At 49.9% G+C, this 25364-nt stretch overlaps 1 protein-coding gene across 1 annotated transcript in view; it reads left to right on the top strand.

Moving 5' to 3' along the window:
• LOC125642702 (IgGFc-binding protein-like) overlaps positions 1-22906 on the top strand; it is a 124790-nt gene extending 101884 nt beyond the window's left edge. Inside the window, exons 81-100 of the mRNA XM_075132642.1 lie at positions 200-291; positions 976-1152; positions 2335-2537; positions 3033-3177; positions 3910-4151; positions 4923-5087; positions 6028-6155; positions 6882-7150; positions 8101-8309; positions 9067-9211; positions 11020-11270; positions 12301-12430; positions 13472-13640; positions 14784-14963; positions 17717-17847; positions 18955-19154; positions 20277-20415; positions 20891-21031; positions 22054-22165; positions 22398-22906. Coding sequence (XP_074988743.1) covers positions 200-291; positions 976-1152; positions 2335-2537; positions 3033-3177; positions 3910-4151; positions 4923-5087; positions 6028-6155; positions 6882-7150; positions 8101-8309; positions 9067-9211; positions 11020-11270; positions 12301-12430; positions 13472-13640; positions 14784-14963; positions 17717-17847; positions 18955-19154; positions 20277-20415; positions 20891-21031; positions 22054-22165; positions 22398-22527 — 3358 coding nt within the window. The 3' untranslated portion in view covers positions 22528-22906. The remainder of the gene's footprint in view (positions 1-199; positions 292-975; positions 1153-2334; positions 2538-3032; positions 3178-3909; positions 4152-4922; positions 5088-6027; positions 6156-6881; positions 7151-8100; positions 8310-9066; positions 9212-11019; positions 11271-12300; positions 12431-13471; positions 13641-14783; positions 14964-17716; positions 17848-18954; positions 19155-20276; positions 20416-20890; positions 21032-22053; positions 22166-22397) is intronic.
• Positions 22907-25364: the final 2458 nt, after the last annotated feature.

Genomic DNA, 25364 nt, shown 5'->3' with positions numbered 1-25364 from the left:
AAGGTGCCCAGTGCGGGAATGGGAGCTCCCTCCTGTGGTGGGGGAGGTGGGGGCAGAACGCAGCCTTTCAGGGAGCCTGGATTCCACTCTGTGGCTGGAATCGAGTCGTCCCTGCTGGGCAGACGTGGCATCGTCCCGTCCAGATCTGGCCCGGGGAGATAAAGAAACATTCATCAGAAGCTTTTCTCCCTCTTGCCAGATGCTCCCCTGACCAAGTGCTGGTCTGTGACCCCCAGCTGGAGAGCGAAGCGAGGGAGGACACAGCTTGTGGCATGATCACCGACCCGACAGGTACGATGCCCGTGGCTGGGTCCTGGGCGAGCTGATTGAAATCATTCCCAATGACAGCCTGCCCTTGCCTCCGTCCCGACTTCGCTCCCTGGGGCCACGGCCCCGAGTCCCCAGGGACATGTGTATGGCCCCCAGTGCGAAAAGCTGAACTAGAAGCCCCAGGAGTTGCCCTGAGTTACCTGCTCGGACTGGATCGTGCACTGAGATGGCACCAGGATGTGACGATTATTTGGGCATTGCACTTCAAGGGCCTCGTTCTGCCGCTCCTGCCCGCACAGAGCTCCCATTAACTTGCACTCTGCTGCAGCAGAGACATAGTGTGGTGGTCCCCATTGCCCGCTTTCTTACAGGGGTATCTGAAGTGCTTTAGGCCTTCCCTCCTCCGGAAACAGTAACTACCAGGGCGTTGCTAGCTCTCTATTCAAGAACAAGGGTGTCCGCTTTGAGTGACGTTGTACTTACCCTGCAAATGGTAGAGACAGGCCTAAGCCAAACTGAGCCAAATCTCATCAGTGTTTGGGTGTATTCAGCTCCAGGTTTGGTCTGGCTGAGTCTAGCGAGCTGGTCAGCCTACACTGGCCAGGGAGCACTGACTCCTTGCCATGACAGGGGATGGTTAGTGGCACCGCTCGGCTTCTTCCATCTTCCCTTCAGTGATTCTGTTTCTTTCCTGACTTAACATAGGTATCTTCAAGGACTGTCACGCCAAAGTAGCTCCAGAGATTTTCTTGGAAAACTGTGTTTACGACATGTGTCACACTAAGGAGCCGACAGTGTCCTTATGCAACGGGCTGCAGGCTTATGCAGAGTCGTGCACAAATGCTGGGATCTGCAGAGAATGGAGAAATAATACTTTGTGCCGTGAGTGTTGTAATTGATCTCTATTAAGTTCTGGAATTCAACTTTCATCATGCAAGAAGCTCTTAAAATTAGAGCTTCCTGTATTCCTGACGGCATGCACTTTCCTCTTCTGTCATCCTTTGAGGATGGTCTCTCCGTTCTCTTGCCCTGAGTCTGGTCCAGTTCTACACTGGATCCTACCAGGTTAGGTATAATATTCAGACTGAATCTGATCTAGCCTCACAAAGCATCTAAGTATTAATTTGTCTGAATTTAGTGCTGGTAAAATAAGAGCGCCTGAGAGGTTGAAATGCTCTGTTTATCCAAAGAGCATCTCCAGTTTGGGGAGCTGCCGTGGAAGAAACAGTAGCCGCGACTCGAGTGAAACTCCCCACAGTCCCTTCTATTTGTAATTGTTAGGAAGGAATGTTAGGTCCTTGTGAAAGGTACTAGCCTGGCAGTTTTAGAGGAAGAGGGTCTGTGTCTTTGCTCACTTCCATTGGTGCGAATCAGCAGTAGCCACTGAAGTCCATGGAGGTACTCCAGTGTAAAGCTGGAGTCAGCCAGAGGAGAATCAGGGCCACCATTGCTCCATTAGCCCATAGAACAGCTGCTGCCCAGGAAGCAGCAGGGTGACCTTCCCCCACCTTGTGTGCACGGGGTGCATAAGCTCTGTTCTGGAGAGGTCCTATCGAGGCAATAAGCGGTCCCCACTGGAAGGGCCTTCTTGGAAACGAGCCACGTGCCAGCAAACTCAGGATGCTGTCTCTGACGGCCCCCATCACCAGCTGCTTCAGAGGAAGGTGCAAAAAACTCTGCAGTAGGAAGACTTGGGGCATTGTGCCCCCACTAAAGTCTCCTCCTTATCCCTAAATTATTCGTATGATTTCTTCTGTATATTAGAGCAGCACCTACGGACTCCAGCTGAGATGGGGGCCCATTGCTCGGGGTACTGTCTAAGCAACAGAGGACAGCCCCTGCTCCGAAGCCCCATTCCACTCTGTCTAGGCAAGACAGGCGCAGGCTGCGGGAGGGAGTAAGACACAAGCAGAGTGAGCAGGGGTCTGCATTGCACAGAGCAGTCACCATATGCAGAGCATTCTAACCACCCTTTGCTGTCCTGGAACAAAGAGAGGAAGTTTCAAGAGAATTGCTTTGGGATCTTTTCCTTTCAGTGATGTGGGTTTTTCTTCTCACTTGCAGCAATCTCCTGTCCGGGAGGAAGCCATTACAATAGCTGTGGGAGCAGGTGTCCTTCCACCTGCGTGACTCCCTCTGCGTTTAGCCCTTGCAGCTCCTTACCAGTGGAAGGCTGTTTCTGTAACGAAGGCTACGTTCTGAGTGGAGACACCTGTGTGCCGGAGAGCAGCTGCGGTTGTGTGGATGGAAACAACCACTATCATCAGGCAAGTTATCCTGAGCATCTTGAAACTGATTGAAAGAATTTGGGGTTTGTTCTCTGTCACTGTAACTAGTAACAATTAATACAGATTCACTTCATCTGATTTTAGATCAGTGGGTTCTGTGGATGTATTTGTTTCTGTAAATAATAACAATTCCTAGCTTTTACTGTGTAAAGCACTTTTCAAGATCAGGTCTCAAAGCACTTTTCAAAGGAGGTCAATTTTGTGTAACAGATGAGGAAACTGAGGCACAGAGTGATCAAGTGATTTGTTTAAGATCAACCAGCAACAGAGCCAAGACTGGAACCTATGTCTCAGGAGGCCTGGGCCTGGGTACCATCTCCTCGGCCACACTGTCTCTCTTTGGAGGCACTTAATGGCATGGAGAGTATCACGGACATTTAACTAATCCAAACTCCTTTGATTATGCACTCGGGTGACACTAGTCGATAGACTTTCTACGATTATCTAGTCAAGTGCTTCTCCTTTCTCTCACAGCTGGGTGAGAGCTGGTTCACCCACGACACCTGCACTGAGCGCTGCACCTGCAACAGCAATAACAACATCACCTGCACAGGCTGGGCGTGTGGAGTGCTGGAGAAATGCGGTGTTCAGGACGGGGAGCTGGGCTGTTACTCCCCTGGTGAGTTCTCCCTGAAAATGATTCCAGATGTGAGTTGAGTAATTAGACCTTTCTGGGCCAGAAGGGCTTTCTCCAGATACTTTGTTTGTTATGTGATGGCACAGGAAGGAGCTGACGGCTGATTCTTGCCAGTGCAAAGAGACATTCAAAGACAAATCCCCTATCTTGCAATCACAGAGCTCCCTCCCCTGCAGTGGGAGTGGAGCTGGCATAGACCTTTGCAGGATCACTGGAGTTTGACCTGAGTAGGGAATGCAGAATCAAGCCCCAAATCACCCAATGCCACAAATGCAAACGTTGAACTCAAAGGGGTTGATTTCGGAAAATACCAATGGGCTGTGAGGGGGGGAGGCAAATTAAAAACTACCAAGAGCCTAAATCGCTCTTGTCAAGTACTCGCGCGCAGGGGTAGACACAGGTGATCTGCACTGTGCAGAGAGCCTGCAGGAGCAGGAACACGTCTCCCTTTTCTGGCACAGCTACCAGTGTGTACTTTTTTGTGCAGATCAGCTGAGATGTCTCACTCAAAAAATTGGCCCTGAATGTGACTGGCATTAACCTGGAATGTCTTCAGTGGGAATTTGCCTTAGTAAGCAGGGGCAAGATCAGGCCCTTGGAGCCCACTTCAGGCCCTTTCATAGTGATGACACCTCACACTAACACAGAAGTTGTTAATTAGCCGAGGTCACTATAAAATCCTCGAAAGTCACTGGACATTTATTTAACCTTCAGGGAGAGCATCCTGTCAGGTGGCAGGAGATCCCCACTACTTCACCTTTGACCAAGTGATGCACACCTTCCTGGGCACCTGCACCTACACCCTGGTCCGAGTCTGCAACATCAGCAGTGTCGTTCCTGTGACTGTCAGTGGCAAAAACGAAGACCGAGGACAAAGAGGGGCCACATATCTCAAAGAGGTTTACATTGACATCTATGGCAACCGAATCACCCTTCAGAAGAATAAGGCAATCCTGGTACGTAGTGGGACTGTTGTATTTTGAGATCAGATAACTTAAAAGCAGCACAGAAAAACAGCCTTCGGAAAAGGGATCTTCACATTTTAGTAAGGGACAGGCATGCCTTTCGTTGATAGCCATGTGTATCACGGTCTGTGCAGCGCAGGTGTCGCTGTGTCGGTCCAGGGAAAGGTTTTGCCTCACCCATCGCGTGTATCCCAGGATGGTGACATTGAGATGTCACGTAATTTCTTGCAGCACCTATTTGCAGTATGCTGCAGCACCAATGTCCCTGCGTGAGTCATTGTCTGCAGGGCCTGATCCCAGAATCTTTGGATCCAATATCATAAATTTCCACTGCCTGAACTAGCTAAAGAACCAGGGTTCACAGTCAAAAGCTGTAGCGGACTCAAACATCTCTATATGTCTTAGACACTTGCGGTCACAGAGAGCCGCACCAGGTGAGACTGGATGACATTCTTTTGGATTAGCTAACCAGGAACCGGAGATTAAATGGAGATGTATACTCAGCCCGGCTGGTGGGGAGGGACCTGGGCCCCAACAGTGACCCTTCCAGCTGCCTGGCTAAGGCATGACATAGGAATTCTGTCCAATCCTTGGCCAGAAGTGTGGTCGCTGCAGCCCATGAGGCCTCAAAGGTTGGAATTGTGAAGGGGCTAACGTTCTGTTGGGGAATCCTCCAGATCCCCTGGAGAAAATAAACTATGAGCAGAAAAAATGTTACTAGGTGACTATGTTCTATGCTGACAAATGGTCTGTTGTCACCAGCTCAATAAGGAGAGAGTCCACACTCCGGTAAAGAACCGATTACGAGGCGTGTCCATAGGAAATGTGGGCATTTACATGGTGGTGGAAGCTGACTTTGGACTGCTAGTGAAATACGATGGAAATCAGCACTTGGAAATCAGCCTCCCAGAATCTTACTTCTCCAAGGTGAGATTCAGTGTGTTAAGAAAATAAAAGGCATCACTTCAAAGCTTGGATTTTCCTCTTCTGCTTTGCGGTTTGATTAGAATTTATTTTCTTCTCTTGCTTTATTATTACTGCTTGCAGTAATGCTGCCTGCACACACCCGTTGTTTTCTTCTCTTTTCCTTTTTACAACCAGCTACAGGTGTTTCAAAGGGATAGTTACAGGAAATGACAGAACTGGGTGCATAGCTGGCAGTTAGTTACAGAGACTACCCCCCGAGTCCCCCACAATTTGAGTGGTTTACAGAGTCCTTCCCCTCTTTGTGGCGCACAAGGAATTCTCCAGACAAAACAAACAAACAAAAAGGCCCCTGTCCCTCTCCCTCCGCGACTGAGGGAGTGAAAAAAGGTCCATCTCTCAGGCAGTCTGGCTTCTCTGCAGGCTCAGTGTCTTTCATCAGGGTTAGGGCTTGCCTCCAGCTCCGCCTTTGGGGTCACCCCTGCTTCATGCCAGGTCCATGCAGTCTCAGGGGCGGCGAGGTCTGCGAGTGCCATCCTCTTTGATGATCTGTCCCTGTAGCCAGCAATCTCTGGTCACTGCTCCTGTCGACGGCAGGCTCTCTCTTTTTAAGCTTTCTCCCTCCAGGCCGCACAAGCCTTCCAGGTGTGGCCGGTTAGTGCTGACTCAGCCCAGAAGAGCTCGTTAGCCTCCTCTCTACTGGAGGGAGTGCGTGCCCCCTCCCAAGGCAAATGCCAGGAAGTCTTAGGGAGCCACAGATATGTTGCAATATCATTTCATTTTTCCATTGGTGCACTAAGATTTTACAGTGACGGCTTGAACTGGGTAGCACTGTGCAAGTTACTAACCGATTTTTTGCAATATTTATCCATATCTTTCCTTGGTCAGCAGTGGGGATGGGATGAGAGCCCCTTGGTTATGACATTATTCTCTTCTGCTGTAGGTATGTGGCATGTGCGGTAACTATAATGGCCAGCGTGGGGATGAGCTGCTCATGCCCAATGGCATGCAGGCTAACAACGTCACACAGTTTGGAAACAGCTGGAAAGTGGAAGCCGACAGTGATGCGGGGTAAACGTGGCTCTTTTTCATTCCCCCGCTTGTGTTGATTCAGATCACATGCTCCCTTGCAGACATTTTAACCACATCCCTGCTCTAAAACATGCCAAGTAGAGGAAAATGCACTGGCCATGCTGCCTGGTGTATCTTCTGCACCTTCTTTGAGAAGCTGGCATTCTGTTGGGTCTCCAGCAAAGGCCACTGCCCCAGAAGGAAAGAGGTTCTTAAGTCTCGAAGGTCACAGAGGCATAGGGTGAAAGCTTTTTTCCCCTCTGTGATGAAAGTTAGTGAAATCTGTTATGTGTGTAGGGGTGGCTCAAGGATTTACCAATGAGCTACAGAACCACTCACCAGCATTTTGTCAGGTCAAATCCAGTCCCATTCAATAACAATCTGAAGTCACTAATATGTCTGATAGTGTAAGTGAAGTGAACTAGTGGTATCGGTTATTCCCTAATGGACATCCCAGTTAGCTTGAACGGGCAGTCCCAGCAGAAATGCCAAGGATTGCATGAGCATTGCATCTGAACAACTTAGGGAGGTTGTCCCTCTGTGTCAGGGCTGAGACACGCTGATGGGGTGGTGAAAGCCGGCAGTGCTCCTGGCATATGGTGACTAGAGAGAACACTGCAGCCTCCATCATTTGGCTCCTCTCACCAGCAGCCAACATTCCAGCCTGGGTGTCAGCCTGCACGGTCCTCTCCAAACTGAAACACGCCATGTTGTGCTTTCTTGCAGCTGCTTGCCAGACACACAAGAAGAGCTGGGCCCACCTTGCACGGCAGAGGAGAAGCCAGGCATTGAAAACCAGTGCAATGTTTTAAAGTCAGACACCTTCAAACCATGTCACCATCTGATTGAGCCTGACCTCTTCATCCAGACCTGCATCTACGACATGTGTAAATATGACGGCATGCTGTCCACTCTCTGTGCCATCACACAGGCCTATGTGGACACCTGCAAGAAGCAGGGAGTCATCATTAAATGGAGGACCAGCACATTCTGTCGTAAGTAGACTCAGCGTAAACAGCCTGGCATTTCGATGGCTGACAGTGGCGTGAGAATTAACGAGCGGTGTTAGCTGGGTGGTTAATTAACAAATCAAAGATGCCAGGAAGATACAGTGTCATTAGCTGCAGTTAGGACTCTGTTACAGCATGGGCCCTGTGTTCATAGCTGGGCCAAATCCTGAACATTTGCATTTCCCACTGAAGTCAATGGGAGTTAAAAGTGATCAACAGCATTCACAACTAGGCCCACTTCTGAGAAGCAGCTCTGTGGTGGGTTGGTTTGAGCAGCCGAGAGGACGTTGGTAGACACGGTAACAAGGCTACAATGAAGAAGGGAGATAAGGAGACTAAAGAGCATGAGCCCTTTGAGCCTAGTGCTGCCGTCCTTACATGGCTCGGACTCATTCCAAACTCCTCTTGGCATCCATGGGGGTGTTGCCGGAGGAAGGACTAAGGGTCTGTTGCATATGAAGAGCCAGATTTGCTGCCACACTCTGGCTAGCTTGTACCACTCCCGCAATGCAAGAGACAGAAATACAAATGTTGCCAGTCAGTTAAACCATGATTCTGGCTGTTTTGGGCCACCGGAGCAATGCAAAGCCGCTGGTGGATCTGGCCGTCACACTTTTCTTGTGTTTATTTTTTGAATAGTGACCAAGACTAGATGTGATACTGAACTAGACTGCTGAAAAGCACATCTCAGAGCAATGCCCAGAAACTCAGACGTGCTCATGCTAGAATTGAATTGACAGCCTCTGAGGGGCTTACCTGTTTTCAACAATAAATGAATCCATAACTATGCCATCACCATTGCATCATAAAGAAGTAACCTTTAGTGCTCTGTTGCCATCCAAGTCCTTCCAGTCAGCACCAGGCATGTCTGCTCTGGAACATCGAATAGTTCTCTGGCATTTTGTAATAATGCTGTTTTTATTCTCTTCACACAGCATTGCCTTGTCCATCCAACAGCTATTACACTGAGTGTGCTTCTCCCTGCCCAGCCACATGTAATAATATTTATGCATCGTCCCTCTGTGAAAAGCCAGCGGAATGCACGGAAGGTTGTGTTTGCAATGAGGGTTACGTGCTTAGCGATGACCAGTGTGTACTACTGAGCGATTGTGGCTGCAGGGATGATGAAGATAACTACTACAGCGTAAGTAGTTTCTGTACCAGGTGATTATCGGCTTTAACAGCTGTAAATAGCTGCTGGAGCGTCTGCCTGCTGCCCTGGTGGGTCAAATAGAAATAAATCTGCAATTACTAAACGGAGACACCTTGGATTTGATTTGCAGAGCTTCTGAGCAGCTGCAGCTCCAGATGAAGCCAGTGGAAGCTGCAGGTGCTCAGTGCTTTGGCAAATCAGAACCAAGGGATCATAGAATCATAGCAACATAGGGCTGGGTGGGACCTCCAGTGGTCATCGAGGCCATCCCCCACACTGAGTATCTTAGGTGGGTCCTCCGAAACAGAGGCCCCAGAATCAGTGGCCCCTTTTGAAAATGTGGCTGCTGGTGATTTGCCAGAGGTCTCTCTGGATGTTTGGCCCTGTCCTGTTTTATGTCTAAATTAGCACACACCAGGCAATAAGACCAGCAGGTCTTCAGCTTTGTTGTCACTGTAGTGTAGCAGGGTGGAGAAAAGACAAGAGTCTGTTGCAGTGAATCCAAAGGTAACATTGTATATGTTTGTCAGGGCACAAGCAAAGCTCTCAAAATTTCTCTGTGGCCCTAACGCAGCCAACGGAGTCTGGTATCCCCGCATGGGCTCTCCATGAGACTTGGCCTTGATTAGGCAGCCAAGGAATGGCCTGAACAGTCGATTACAGTTCACTTCCTTTGCTGCTGACCTTGTATTGCACACCTGGAGAAGAGCAGTGTCATGTATCATTAACACTGCATGCGTTCCCACAGGCTGGGGAGAGCTGGGTAAAACCCCACTGCAGCCACAAATGCAAGTGTCAGAAGGACAACGCCATCCAGTGCCAGCTCTATGGCTGTGATGCTTGGGAGATCTGTATCCTCAACAACAAGGGGAAATACCAATGTAAACCGACAGGTATGTGCGTCTAGGTCCTGGCAGGTGTGGGGGCGGGGGTGGGCACCAAGAGTCCATTCCACCCTCCAGTGTATCCAAGCCGGAGGCAGCCATTGTTTGTTTCACAAGGGAGGGCCATTTACCAGTGCAAGGGAACCTTAGAAGCAGAGGTAACAGTAACGTGTGCCACCCTGAGGCTGCTCTGCACTGCCACTGCGGTGGAAAGGGCTCCCAGTGTAAACAAGAATTGGCCCCCAGTACTTCTGTAACAGAAAATTCACTTATCATTTTCCAAACATGACAGAACACAAGGGCTCTGACCCTCTGTGGCCTTGCTCCATGTGTTGTCCTTTTCACCTGCAGAAAGTTGGGGCAAAGTGGGCATAAAATGCTCACAGACGTTCCACTGACTTTGCCCCTCTGGGTGTGATGGTGCAAGGCGTAGAGCCGCGGCAAATCAGGCCTGCATTTGCATTTGCAATAAGTATAATTCCATTTCAGTCCTGACTGTCTGAGTGATAGTATGGTACTGATCAGAGAACATGGCAAGGTCTCCGCTCTCTGAGTGATGTGTTCTCCTAACCGACACCGAATTTGTGGAGGAAAATGGAACAACAGATTGAGATGTATTTTTTTAAATAGAAACTAACCTGATATTTGGTTGGTAACAAAGATACAAAAGGCAACGAGTTCCTATGTTATCTCTGCCAAAGGTCAAATTCAGATTACAGCGGAGAATGAAGTTTAAAAAGAAGGAAAGACTAGTGCCTATGAATCCATTGGCAATTACTCCATTGTCCTCCAGTGCATGGCTAGCCTGAGAACAACAATGAAAGAAGAGAAAAAAAAATATCACCAGAGATCAGAGCTGGACAAACGTTACCTGTTGAATGTGGCTGCCAAGGGATTGGGTTGTTTCTCATCAAATAATTGATTTGATTAATCAGTTTCTCAGATGTCTGACCAGCTCTGCTAGAGATGCTCTTGTATTTCATTGCCAAGCAAATAATTCCCCAGCTGTGATTTGCAGAGCAGGGTGGCATATTTTCTGCGGTGTAGCTGGCCAGTGTGGAAGGATGATAAAACTCCAGCCTCTTGCCTTCCCCATTTGAGCTGTCCTAGCATTCCTGTGGCACCAGAAAGAAGCAGAGCCTGTGTTTAGGAGAGCACTGGGATTTGGATTGTGGCTGGCCCCTGCATGGGCGGATGGAAAAGGGGAGAAGCCTTCTTGCACCCCTGTCCTTCTCCTTTGTGCACTTTCATGGGGGTCAGCCACATCCTACCCCTTTATTGCTTTTATCCAACACATTAAAAGCTGGTTGCAAGGTCTCGCAAACAGCAATAAATACAAAGACCTCAGAGGTAGGTGAGATGCAGGTCAGAGCCAGACAAAGTGTCATTTCAAACATAGACACAAGGTGTAAAGGCCCCAACATTGTGTTGCAACTTATTGAAATTCCGCTGTTGGGCAATGACCGAACTGGCACTTCTTCGAGCCCACTTTAAGCCCACTGCATTGTCATGGTGAGACTCACCCCTCTGCAAAGGAACCGTATGTGCCATGCACATCTCACAGGGCCTGTGAACCACTCAAACCTTGCTTCAGCCCAGAGGACTTCCACAGGCTCTCAGCACAGAGATGAGTTTCACCATCTGCCTGCCGGTCTGTGTGTCCATACTGTGGTATCTGAGCACCTATCGTAGCTTTCACAGGAAAGCATGTCATAACCCTCCAGCCCTTTATTAAAACTGAGCCACAGCACAGACTCGGCCCTGTTCGACTGGGCTCTGCATACACGCTGGAGGCTAATGTGACTGTTCTCTGTTAGGCTTTGGGAAGTGCCTCATCACTGGAGATCCACACTACCTGACGTTTGATGGCTTGATGCATCACTTCCAAGGCAAACATACATACATGCTGTCTCAGACTGTCTCCAGCATCCCTGACCGCCTGCCATCCTTCAGCATTGAGGGAAAGAACAAGCTTTTCCCCGGAGGGTCCCCCATTTCTTTCCTCCAGGAGATACATGTCACCGTTTACAATCACACAGTGTGGTTCAGGCAGAAGAAGCAGCTTGTGGTAAGAAGTGCATTAAGCTGCACACTCCTACTGCTGTAACATCAAAAAATGTGGAGTGACCAATAGGGATTCCTGACCATTTATAAGGTGTACTGATTATGCCACTTAGGATTTCTAGACTGCAGCAGAATGTCTCATGGTCTCTGAATGGGCCTATGAAGAACATAAATGCTGCTGTCTGGTTCCAAAATGGACTTTCAGTGTAACCACTGGAAACTCTGTCTCGTGTTTGCTCAGAGCGAAGTCTGATGCTGGCCTCAGGAACAATGCCTGAGTGCAGATGCGGGGCTGTATTTAAATAGGCATTTCACAGAATACGCATCACTATATTTGAGCCCTTTCTGCAAACTAACTAGCACACAATGCTTCTCAGTGTCTCAGCTTCTCATCATACTTTGCAAAGATTAAGCAAGTATCCCCCACAGCTGCCTTGTGAGGTAGGTAAATATGGATAATGGTCCCCACTTTATAGATGGGGAAACCGAGCCACTGAGAAGTCAAGGGACCTGCTGATGATATCAGCGTCAGAGCTGGGTTTAAAATCCCTGAGTTCCTGGCTCCCAGTCTCGCTCAGGCAGGTCAGTAAACAATATTGCACTCTGGACCCAACAAGTCAGCTATTCCCAACAATGGGTCACATTTCTGCCTGGCACAGCATGATGTGCTTTCCCAGCATGGGATCACAAATGGGGCAGCTTGGGCTGGTCTTGGGAGGCACTCCCAGAGACAGGCAGCTGCTGCTGCTAACACTTCTGGCAGTAAAACCTAGTCACTGTCTTTTCTAGCCAAACCCCAGAGGGCTCCCAGAGTGGTATGAAAATATTGAAATTCAGATCAATCTGGCTTCTTTCTACACAGCATTTAGCTACAGTGAGGAGATGAACATCAGTTGTTTATGATTATCACTGTCTGAAAATTTCATTACAAAACCTGAAAACAGGAAAGATTAGCTGGGTGTTACACACCTCTGCTGGAAGCAGGTCTGAATTTGATCTGTCCACTGAGTTATAAATAATTCTGTCTCTGTTAGCTGGATGGAGTGAAAACCATCCCCCCTGCCCAGCCTCATGAAGGTCTTCGCATATACCAGAGACCTACAAGAATTTACATGGAGACAGATTTTGGCTTATCGCTCAGCTATGATGGTGCTGAAAACTTAGGTAAGAATGACCAAGAGAACTCACTGCAGAATGCATTGAATGCCATGTCCTATCGGAGATTCCAATCCCCAAGTAAATTGTGAACTTGCATTGTCTAACCGCATGATTCTTCTCTGTAGTATGAAATCCCAGATAACCGGTGACAAATTATTTCCCGGGAACTAGAGAGACAGCAATACTTCTCTCTGGATCCCCCAGAACATCATTGCTTTGGGTAGAATGGGGCGTGGATCCAGGGTGTTTATACACGTAATCATAGTCCCAAAGCCTTAAAATCCCAGCTGTCTTGCAGGAAAGGAAGGTCTGTTTTCCAAGAACTCAATGATATTCAATAGAATGCACCTTGCAGGGTGGGAGATCCCTTAGGTTACATCTGCACTGCAATAAAAAACCCAGGGCACTGAGCTCCAGAGCCTGAGTCAGCTGACTTGGGCTCGCAGGGCTTGGGCTGCAGGGCCAAAAATAGCTGTGTAGACATTCAGGCTCAGGCTGAAGCCCCGGCTCTGAGATCCTCCCTCCTCACAGGGCCTCAGATCTCAGGCTTCAGCCCGAGCTCGAACATCTGCTCTGCTATTTTTAGCCTGGCAGCCCAAGCCCCGCAAGCCTGAGTCAGCTGGTCTGGGCAAGCCGCGGCCGTGCTGCAGGTCTTCCATTGCCGTGTAGATGTACCATTCCAGAGCAGGTGGACTGTATCGGAGAGGTGAGTCGAGGGTATATGTCAGTCTGTAGGGTGTGTGGGGGAGAAAGTGAGATGTGCGCACAAGTATGTGGGCTGTGTAGGAACCCTTGGGCAGAGGTGTCCTATAAATAAGGGTAATTATTATCAACGAGCAGCGATTCCCTTTATGTCGCCAGTATAAGTGGGCCTAGCCCTGCAGGAGTTCTGAATGCAGGTCTGTCTCCCATGCACAGGGCACCTGCCACATTCTCAGCCTGTGGCATGGCTCATGCTGGGGGGCTGCCTAACTGTCCATTCTGTGTCACCTGTGCACTTGTGGCTACGAGTTTCTTTCCATCGGCTTTTCCTTCTGGCCCCATTAGATATAACCCTGGCCAACACCTACAAGAACAAAGTCGAAGGCTTGTGCGGCAACTTTGATGGGAAGTATAAAAACGACTTTACCAAGCCAGATGGCACTCGAGTGAAGGATGTGGATGTGTTTGGGGAAAGCTGGAAAGTCCCCATCACAAGAACATTCCCCCGGCGCAGGTACTGGCCCTGCATATATACAGACCAGACTTGGCTCCTGAAAGGCAGTTCATTAAACCCTAGTTAATGTTCCAGGAGGTAATGCACTGCGTAGTGCATCTCTGATCTTTCTTCTCCCTCTCTGGGTCCACCTATGTATTTGTCCTGCTCACTGCTAAGGTGAGGAAGTGACAGCGCCCTTGTGTGTGGAGAGCATGGGCCTGAGGCATCACTGCACTGGTCCAGTTTCATGCCCATGACTTCCAAGGAGTCAACCCCATAAACCCAGAGGGATAGAGAGGTGACTCAGACCCTGTGTCCAGCTGGACTCTCAGGCCTTTCTGCAGGAAGGTGTCAATTACTCCTCCCTGCCTGTTGGGTGGGATGATCCAAGGGAGGGCAGGCTCCATTGCCAGCATCTGCCCTCCCTCTGGGATTCTGTCAGGGACTGCCGTGATCCCTGCCAAAGCAGGCTGCTGTGGCGATGGTGTCAATTCATTGCACCTCCTCGCTTCCCTACCTAGGCTCCCTTCCCAGCCACATGGACAGTGCTGACCCACCGTTAAGTCCCTGACCCAGAGGGTTTTTTCCCCTGATAGTCAAAGAGCAGATGGAATGAGTTAGAACACTGCTTGTTGCAGCAGGCTGTCTGGTAGAACATAAGCAAACAATGTACAGGCCCGGGGCGACCCAAATGTGTCCCAGGAGTCAGATACACAGAGTCAGGTTGGCCTTCAGGCACCTGGCAATGGTCCATTAGCGCTCTTGGCATTGAAAAGTGATGGTACCTTCGAGATACAATTGTCCTAGTTCAGCTGTGTCATTGTGGCCACCCCTTGAGAGGCATCTAGTGGGCTGGAGGCAGGAATTGCTGGGTGAAATCTCTGGCCTATAGTATGCAGGACATCTAACTGGAGTCGTAACGGTCCCGTCTGACTTTAAAATCCAGGAACCGGTGAGATCCTGTGGAGGCGTTCTAATACTCCTCTGATGTTGTGTTCATCCATCTCCTTCAACGTAGGTGCCAGGATCCTAGGTCTATCTGCTTAAACTTAGACCTGCCCATGGCACTGCACTAGCTCACTGTACTACCAAGAGCATATTCAGGTGAATGCTGGACATACCGAGAAAACGGATGGTCAGTCAATCTTTTATTCATTACAGGCGAGAAGTCCTTTCAGACGAGGAGCTTGACAATGTCGAGTTAAACACAGGGCTCGCTGGAGGCTGCGATCCCAGTGAGCTGAGCCTTGTGAATGCCACTTCCAAGTGTGGGATTCTTACCGATCCAAAAGGTCCCTTTGTAAAGTGTCAGTCCAATGTCTCCGTCGAGTTCTTCCAGATGTGAGTACCTTAGAGACACACACGCTGTTCTCCTGTTATTCTCTCCTGATCCTGGCAAGTGCTGCCAGTGTAGTCCTTGGAAATTGAGGGGGACTCAGGCCCAAGATTTGCATTAGCAAGTGATAAGATTCTGCTTGAGCATTTTTCAAGGGTATGTTTGTGTCTCTGTCTGATGAGGAATTCGCACTATCCCTAGCTCTGAAAGGTAGCGTAGCAAAGCGAAGACTCGCCACCGGCAGCGCCTCCTGCTGGTCGTCTGGGAATTAGCTCTTTTCCAGCCTGGGAGTGCCCTCTGCTGGCCAGTGGCTCACCTGCCTCAGGCCCAGTGTCCCTCCCAGACCCCGGTGCCCCTTTACCTCGGGGTTCTGCCCCCACAGTACCCCCACACTCTGGGTCTCCCCTCCCGGGGGAACCCCCAATCCTCTAAACCCACCTTGCCCCAATGACCAGGGCCGGCTCTACAGTTTTTGCCGCCCCAACCAGTGAAAACAACTGCCACCGCCGCGGAGAAACAGCCCCCCCTTTCAAACTGCCGCCCCAAGCACCTGCTTGGAACACTGGTGCCTGATGCCAGCCCTGCCAGTGGCTACTGCCAGCCATCATCTAGCCCCCTGTCCCTGGGGCAGACTGCAGCCTGTAACGGCCACTCATCATTGGCAAGGAGGTTGGACCTGCTGCCTTTGCCCATCCCCGGGCTGCCCCTCTGCAGCCCCAGTACCTTCTTGGGCCTTTAACAAGGCCTCAGCCTGGGGGTTTACCAGGCTGGAGCTCCCCAGCTCCTCTTGCCCTTTTCCCCAGCACTGCTCTGCTTCAGATACCCTGCTCCCAGGCAGCCAGCCCTTCCCACACCAGGGCTAGAGAGAGACACTTCCAGCTCCTGGCCCCCAGCCCTCTTTTCAGGGCCAGCTGGGCCTGGACTAAGCTGGCCACAGCTGTGGTCAGCTACTCCCTCAGCTGCTCTCACTGCTTTTCCCAGCCGCAGCCCTCGTCAGGGCTGCCTTGAACCCCTGTTCTGCCGTAGTGGGCAGCTGCCCCACCACAGGTAGCTTTTCCCTTTTGTTGCACAGCCATGTTTGCACTGGTAACCCTTACACTTGCAAGCTAGATTTCTGAGAGACAAGGTGGGGAAGGGAATATTTTTTATTGGACCAACGTATTTTGGTGAGAGAGACAAGCTTCTGAGCCACACACTTCTTCTTCAGCTCTGTGTGGCTCAAGAGCTTGTCTCTCTCACTAACAGGGATTTGGCCAATAAAAGATACTACCTCCCCCACCTTGTCTCTCTAGTAACTTGGGCCCGACACGGCCAAAACTACACGGCATACAAGCTGGATTCTTCAAAGGAGCCTAAGGAATTTAGGAATCCAACACCCATTAAAATTCAGTGAGATTTGGGTGTCTAACTCCCATAGGCTCCTTTGGAAATTCCAGCTGTAATGTTTAGTGACTTGTAAAATGCAGCCTTTATGCTCCTGCCAAAAAGGCTGAAACTGTCAGTGCCACTTCTTGCCTGCACCACGCAGGCGTCTCCCAAGGACCATAGTCATTTGCCCTGTTGGCTTCAATGAGAACTTCCTCGGTTATGTTTCGGGCCTCTGCTAGCATCCTGCAGTTTGCAGGTAACTCACTTGAAACCTCTGGGGATCCCATTGATGCATCCCATCACAGGCACGGACACAGGCCTGCCAAGGCTCCTGCACTTAGCAGGCTGCACCTGCAGTTGGGATCCTTCCGTCAGCGTGTAAATGTCATGGGACCCACATCTACCACAACACTGCATACACTGGATGTGCAAACACAGTTAACACCCACTGTGTGGCCCCTTTATGCTGCCAGAGTTGTGTGAAGGGAAAGGAGTCAGGCCCCCTATTCATTCGCCAACAAATAATGAAACTCCTCACTCGACACCTCAGAACTTCCCTGGATGGTCTGCTCTGTCTTCTCAGTAAGGGCCTGATTTTTAGAGGGGCTTAGCACCTGCCCCCCCGTCTCTCCCCACACACACACACACTGAAGTCAGAGGAATGTTACAGACATTAGACAGCTCCAAAAATCCGGCCAATGTTCAAGATGATGAGGTCAGGTGACAGGGTCACAATGGATCAATGTTAATGGTGAGTGTGCATATGGGACGGGTCTGGGGGGGTGGTATGAGGCCAGGTCTACACTATAAACTTAGATCAATACAATTACACACCCTGAGCAATGTCATTATACTCACCTAACCCCCGTGTAGACAGCGCGATATTGACGGGAGAGTGTCTCAAGTTGACATAGCTACAGCCTGTCTGGGAGGTGGATTAACAGCGCTGAAGGGAGACGCTCTCCCGTCCCGTCCCGTCGGTATAGTAGCATCTTCACTGAAGCCCTCCACTGCGCCGATGCAGCATTTAGACCTGCCCGGAGTGTGTGTATGGGTGTGTGCTCTCAAACATAGCTGCACTAGGATATCCTTCGCCTCCTAGCAATATGCCGCCCATTATCAATCTGAAACAGCTCTGTCACCAAACAGGAACAGAGAGACCGAAGGAATGGCCCTGCTCTGAAATACTCATGTCCCTGCTTCTTGCGTGGGCGTATGTGCATATGCTGCATGTTAGCTGCAGCCACTGTAGAATAAATGGCCTCATCTTCCCAAGGACCCACAACTGTTTCCTCTCTCGCTACTCAGTCAGCAAAGGGCCCCATGTGGAAGCAGGGGAAAAGCAGTAACTATTGTATTCGGCATGAATGCCTTCTCATGTTGCACACAGGGGCTGTGCCTTTGACCTGTGTGCGGAAGCCGAGAACAATGCTGTGCTGTGTCGGCACCTGGAGCAGTACGCGCTGGTCTGTCAGGAGAATGGGATCACTTTGGAAAACTGGAGAGCACAGACGCCTTGTGGTGAGAATAGAAGAGCCCTTTATAGGACCCAGAAATCAGGGTTTGCCGCTGGGAAGATCCCCCAGGATCTGAGTTCTGATTCTTTACCCGGAAGCTGCCAAGAGTCAACTCTTTACTGGGCTTTAAAAATAACCCTAACCCCATCCTCCCCTCAGCTCTTGTGGTGTCTTTGCATGGATCCAGGGGCACAGGCCAGTTGGCATGCTGGCTCAACCAGCCCTCTCCTGCTCTCCCTCTTCTGAATTGTCTTACTGAGTCCTAGGCTGGCTTGTCTCACCTAGGCCCTGTTTCAGCCAGCTACTCAACAGAGCTAGGAGAGAAACCGTTTTTCTGTCCTACGAACATTCTTTAAGAGACTGTGTAATTTTCCCATCCCAAATCTGAATGAAAAGCCAAATCTTGAAAATTTTCACCAATCAAAAATCTGAAAAGAAAAAAAAACAATCTGTTTGGGTCAATTGAATCCCTGCCATTTGATAATTTGGAAATGCTTTGCTTCAGCCTTGGCCTTTTTTTAGTCCATATTTACTACCATTTTGGAACAGAAAGTCATTTTGCCTTGAAAAAACAAATCTTTTCACTTTGAAAATCCCATTTTAACAATTTTGAAACTTTTCCCCCAAACTTTTTGGGTCAGAAGATTCAACAGAACAACCTGGGCTTTGCAAACAGGGCTGGTTTCAATCAATCCACCTTTTTTGGTGAAAAACCTGATCACCAAAAAATTCTCGATCACCAGCTCTAGTACTTAAGCACACGGCTGACTTTAAGCATGTGAACAGTCGCACCGAGATCACTGATCCGCAGACCTGAGAGCAGGAAGCATGTGCAAGATTAATTCTGCCATTTCCTAACTCTCGAGTGCTTGAATTGCAACTTGAATGTTCTTCTAAAACATATATGGACCATTTCACCTACCCCTGAAATGCAGCCACCTCTGGGGTAGGAAGGGCAATATATAAATAACACCCAGCAGTGGTTCAGGACTGCGGAGGAAGGACGCCTTCTCCAGCTGAAAGCACAGTGGGGATTTTCATGAGGCTCAGCGTATGTCCCCATGTGTAGTAGCGCCCTGATTCATTTTGGCTCTCCCAATTTTTCTTGCAGAGATGCAGTGTCCCCCAAACAGCAAGTACAGCAGCTGCATGACTGCGTGCCCAGATTCCTGCGGCAACCTGGCAGCCTCCTCCGAGTGCGAGTCGCCCTGTGTCGAAGGCTGCGAATGCCTCCCTGGATACGTTCTCAGTGGCTATGACTGCGTGCCCTACAAGGAGTGTGGCTGCAGCTTCCTCAACACATATTATAAGGTATGGTAGGAAGTGCCTGAAGAACGCCAGCCTGGCACACTCTGAGAGGTGATCAGCACCTGGTGTCGAGTATTACTCTCCCCATTAGTGATTTCCTTTCCTTCCCGTTCTCGTCAGCATGCTGCTCTTGGTTAGCAGCCAACAGCAGTTCATGCCCTGACATCCTGGGCCCTCAAGAGAGGGAAGGCAAAGGAAGGGAACAGCATACACTGCCAGTGAATCTCTGACACGCTGTCTGCGGGAAGCATGCAGAGCAGTGCAGTAAGAGCATGCTCTCTGGGATCCCATGTGCTTGCCCTGTGAAGTCCATGTTCATTCTGTCCCATCGTTGCTCTGAATAATTACACATGGGAATCCGAGAGTAAGATTATACTCTGGGGTTCCAAAGATGTAAAAATCCAGTTACAAAAGTCCGGATTAGTACCCTCGCTGTGGGCCCAATCCTATGAGGTGGCGCTAACATGGGATGTGCTCAAAATCTTGCAGAACTAGACCCTGCATGAAGATTTCTGCAAATAGGGCCTGACCCTGCAAACTGAGGCGCACCCTGAGGCAGGCTCAGACTTCATGGAAGCAGCTTCATGGCTTGAGGTTTAAATGCTATAGCTCCGATGTGCACAAGCACTAAACCTGAACAGATCACTATTCAAGACAGCTCTCTGTGATGATCAGAGGAACATGCCAGGTGTTTGCCAGAGGTGTGGCACGTGGCACAGAGCTACGTGGCCAGAAGCCCCCATAGGATGGGAGTGCAGCGGGCTGCAGCTGCTGCTGTCTCTGGTCCCAAGCTCTAATTGGACATTGCCTGGCTGCACAGGGCACTGAGCTGGGGTGAGGATCCATCACTCATTCTCAAACCCTTGGGTGACCTTTTTACTTGGGCTCTCCTTTAGTCTTTAGGAGCAGGCCTAGGGCTTCCCAGGCTACTGGGGTCCCTAGGCTGCTGGTTTGCTTTCTCTACGTACCTTACCCAACTGCAAAGGGCCCACTCCTGCTCCCACTGAAGTGAACAGGACATTTGGTATAGACTTAGTGGGAACAGGATTGGGTCCCTAGTGCATCCTTCATATTGTCCTGGCTGATTTGATTAGATGCCTTTACACCTTAGCTGTTCTCTTCCAGACTGGAGAAACGTTTGTGACCGATGACTGCTCTCAGACTTGTGAGTGCACAACTAGTTCCAGCGTTGCCTGTACTAGGGCAGCGTGTTCCAGCCGAGAGATCTGTGCCGTCGCTAACTTCACACGCGGATGCTACACGCGTGAGTCACTTCCTAACCATGGTGCTTGGGCTCTGGGGCTGTGAAGTCTTTGCTGTGGGTTTGTCTACCAGCGAAATGCATCACCGTGGAGGGTCTTGTAGCTGTGTTGGTCCCAGGATGTTAGAGAGACAAGGTGGGTGAGGTCATATATGGGAAGAAGACCTGAGGAAGAGCTCTGAGTGGCCCAAAGCTCACCTCCCTCACCAACAGAAGCTGGTCCAATAAAAGCTATCCTCTCCCACACCTTGTTGTGTTATGTGGGGACAGTGGCACCAGCCTTGTACAGAAAAACCATTGACTGGAGCACAGGACGAGCATCCTGAATTGAGCTGATATGGGATGGCAAGCACCAAAGGGAAGTGCCCTAAAAATACAGGGCTGGTCCAGTATGACTGGTTACTGGAACCTACAGCAGAAAGCATCACCGGGGTAGGCAATTCTGAGATGCTGACCTGTTTCTCTCTCATTTCTCTAGCTGGCCCATGTCTGCAGAATCTTTGTGAGAATGGTGGGACTTGTATTGAGGATACAAGCGAATCCAGCAACAGCTCTTCCAACTTCACTTGTGTGTGCCCTGACGGATACGAGGGGTCTCTCTGTGAGGCTGAAACACCAGGTAAAAAAGCTATTTTGAATGTCATTCGAAAGTTAAGTGCTGCAGCAGCAAAAACCTTGTGCGCTGAGTATGTACAGTGTGGCCCAAAGGTCACAGAAAGGCTACGTGACCAGGACATACAGAACCTGATTCTGCTCTCGGTTACACTTGTGCAAATCAGGAGTTGCTCTGCTGAAGGCAGTGGAGTGAGGCCAATGAGAGAGCAGAATCAGGCCCATGCCATGTTTTAGGGCACTAGATTTAACCACACTGGTCTAAGGGTCCGATCCTGCAAACCCTTGATCGTGTGAGTAGTCCCACTGAAGCCCTTTAGAGTACTCCTGTGTGTAAGGGCCTGCAGGGCCAGCGTCGTGGTCCCCTTGAGGTCAATGGAAGGTCTACCCTGGCGCGGAGCAGGACGCATGCTCTGCAGTGCTTGACGGAGGCGTTCCAGCCAAATGGCATATTCACATTAACAAACGGCTGCTTAGTAGAACGGCCTGCCGCCATTAGCGGGGCTCGCAGCTCCACACCCTGCAGGAGTTAGGAGGGGCCTTGGCACACCTGTTTCTGGGTGGCATCACAGAGACGGGGCTCTGATGCTCCCTGCCCGAGGAGCAGTTCACATCACGCCCAGGTACCTGTGCGTCCGCACTGGGTTATGCCATAGGACAGCCTCCTGCAGCGCCCTACCCTTGTGGCTGCAGAAGGGGCGTGCGCCAGATTACCGTGGCGCACATGGGGTGCTCTGTTTGGAGGGAAGAAAGTTAGACCTCCAAATGGGGAACAGCTGTTAGCTCTGGTAGCTCGCTGGAGAGATGGTCCAGCCCAGTGCTGGGCGGCACTGGGGCCTGGATCTGTCCCAGGCTTGCATTCCAGAAGCCCATCTGCACAATGTCAGTCAGTCAGTTAGACAGACAGGCACATTTGCTGTTTGGATCATGGAGCTAGCAGTTCCATAGTAAGTCTGAGATGGCATTTCCAGCACTTTTCCCTTGCACTCATCTCCTGTGTACTAAACCAGGCTCCTATTTCTCACTCAGTTGTCCCACTGAAACATGTCAGCTCTCTGGTCTACATCATTGTGGGAGTTTCAGCAGGAATCATCGTCCTCGCTGTGATCATCTCCCTGGTTGTGTGGCGATCCAGGTTAAGGTACGGCATTTCCCAACTGCTGCAGCTCAGCAGGGCTGAGGGGCATCTCCCCCAGTTCAGGGTTTGTCAGCTCTCAGAGCATTCACACTACGTACATCATGCCTCAAACCCAGAACAGCCAGGAGTGGGCCAGACTATTCAAGGCACCATTTTAAACAGTGTCTGATCTCTGTTGCACTGCCGGTAAGAAGAGGAGTGCAGCTTTTTATTTCTTGTTAACTTTTCTTTACAGAATTAACAGGAAAAAGTCACGGGAATTCCCCAGAAGGAGGAATTTGTCTTTGACCCAATCAAGAGATGCGCTGGACCAGAACTCACATGTGCCAGACTACAGCTCCGTTACCAATGCTGCATTTGAGTAGGATGAAAATCAGTCACGTTTTAATTACTGGCATTTTTTTCTTCCATCTGTTTGTTTTTGTTTTTGTTTTTTTTTTGCTGTTGTATTCTAACAAGTGTTTCTAACCCTTTCCTAAACAATAATAATGTCTAATAAACCACTGTACTTCTGAATGCTCTACTATGCTCTGTTCTTCCTAATGTCTCCTGCAAACCCTTGTTGAAGCCACTTCGTCCTGACTCACACTAGAGATCTCATTGACTTCAGGTGCACTGCTCGTTTGAGTCGGGACTGGATGGAATTCACCCCGCACAAGGCTTAGCAACAATTACTTCCCACATGGCCTAGACACCACTAACGCCCCACGTCAGCCCAGAGAGCCCAGTGCTGGCTCTGTACAATTATCCACTGACATGGGTGGGTTTCCTTGACTACGCTAGGAGGTTTGGATCAGGATCTCTTTGCTGGTCTTCCATTGAATTTCAGGTTTGCTGTCAATTATATAGGGGATGAACAATAATTAAGTCTCTCCTTTGTTCCTGCTGGAATATTACTTACTATTACTCTAAAAACCATTACGCTGCCCCCTTATGTGTATGCACACTCCCTTAAGTGCTGATTCATTCACATCCCATCAGCAGGGCTGGATTTCCAATTAGGCACAGTGAGTACGTGCCTAGGGGCGCTGGCATTCTAGGGGCACCTTACCTCTCTGAAACGGTGTGCAACACTAAGGTCAGCTGTAGGCGGGGGGGGCACTAAAGATGCGGTGCCTAGGGGCACGTAAAGTGTAAATCCGCCCTGCCCGTCAGCCAGGAGAGTATTTGGAAGCTACGTGAATGGTTGGGTGGATGAAAAGTGCATTGTTCTGCCAGCGCATTCAAGAACATGGCCTTTGTCTGTACATTCAGAATGTGCAGCTATTGAGGAGAGAAGTGGATGTAAATGGGGGGGGAAGGCTTTATATTTCTTATCTAATGAAAATAAAACCAAACAGGGTTAGGGACCGGCTCTGGCAAACAAGCACTGTTGCCATTGGAATTTCGTGGCAGTTATAAAAGCCTCGTTTTCACCTGCTCCAAACTAGCTGCCTGTTAACAATGATCTTTCTCCTACATGCTAAAAGCCCAATTCTGCATAGTTCAGAGAGCTTTCATCAGGCGCTGAGCACACTCAGTGCCCATTGCAGCCAGCGGGAGCTGAGGGAACTCAGGATCCTGCAGGATCCAACCACAGGCCTCCCTGAGCTGCCAGGCCCGTATTTGCACATTTAGAGCAGATTCCTGGGTTTCCATGGATTTGTACCTTTTCCCACTTGATTGCAGTGAGGATTCCCTCACTTCCCCACTGAAAACCTTGTCAACAATTCAGGCCTGAACCGATGCCAAACGAAGCGCACAGCAGCGTTCTGTGGCACGGAATGAACTAGTCCGTGTCAGCAGTGCCCCTTCAGAATGACACCGTGTAAAAAGTATAATTGTTCTCCCTCTCCTATGGGTCCCATGATCCTCTGACATGAGCTGCCAGAGGCTTCGTACTTGTGTCGCTCCGAACTGTTTTCTTTTAATCTCTGATCACACCAGAGCGAGCCGGATGCCGGGTGCAAAGCCAGCTTCCCCCATGCAGCTTCCCGCTGTGTCCACAGGGAACCTGTTCCCATGCCACTGTCCCAGGCCACAGATACCTGCTGGACACAATCAGCTGAGAGCATCAGACTCACCTCACTAGTAGGACTTACCTGACATTACAAAAACCAAGCACTGAACATGTGGCTGCAGGGGAGGAGATTCTGTGCAGTTCCCCTGCCAGAATTCCCCCCAGATCGTTCCATCACGGGGTGAAGGGGAGGGTGGAACGGCAGCACCCACGGATCCCTGGAAAGCCCCCTAGGGATTAGAATCATAGAATCATAGAATATCAGGTTTGGAAGGGACCTCAGGAGGTCATCTAGTCCAACCCCCTGCTCAAAAGCAGGACCAATCCCCAATTAAATCATCCCAGCCAGGGCTTTGTCAAGCCTGACCTTAAAAACTTCTAAGGAAGGAGATTCCACCACCTCCCTAGGTAACGCATTCCAGTGTTTCACCACCCTCCTAGTGAAAAAGTTTTTCCTAATATCCAACCTAAACCTCCCCCACTGCAACTTGAGACCGTTACTCCTTGTCCTGTACTCTTCTAACAATGAGAATAGTCTAGAACCATCCTCTCTGGAACCACCTCTCAGGTAGTTGAAAGCAGCTATCAAATCCCCCCTCATTCTTCTCTTCTGCAGACTAAACAATCCCAGTTCCCTCAGCCTCTCCTCATAAGTCATGTGTTCCAGACCCCTAATCATTTTTGTTGCCCTTTGCTGGACTCTTTCCAATTTATCCACATCCTTCTTGAAGTGTGGGGCCCAAAACTGGACACAGTACTCCAGATGAGGCCTCACCAATGTCGAATAGAGGGGGACGATCACGTCCCTCGATCTGCTCGCTATGCCCCTACTTATACATCCCAAAATGCCATTGGCCTTCTTGGCAGCAAGGGCACACTGCTGACTCATATCCAGCTTCTCGTCCACTGTCACCCCTAGGTCCTTCTCTGCAGAACTGCTGCCTAGCCATTCGGTCCCTAGTCTGTAGCTGTGCATTGGGTTCTTCCGTCCTAAGTGCAGGACCCTGCACTTATCCTTATTGAACCTCATCAGATTTCTTTTGGCCCAATCCTCCAATTTGTCTAGGTCCCTCTGTATCCTATCCCTGCCCTCCAGCGTATCTACCACTCCTCCCAGTTTAGTATCATCCACAAAATTTTGCTGAGAGTGCAATCCACACCATCCTCCAGATCATTTATGAAGATATTGAACAAAACCGGCCC

This window comes from Caretta caretta, chromosome 9, assembly GCF_965140235.1.
Source record: "Caretta caretta isolate rCarCar2 chromosome 9, rCarCar1.hap1, whole genome shotgun sequence".
In the NCBI taxonomy this organism is placed as follows: domain Eukaryota; kingdom Metazoa; phylum Chordata; order Testudines; family Cheloniidae; genus Caretta; species Caretta caretta.
Note: the sequence above shows the minus strand (reverse complement) of the source record. Positions and strands in the feature narration are given on the sequence as shown.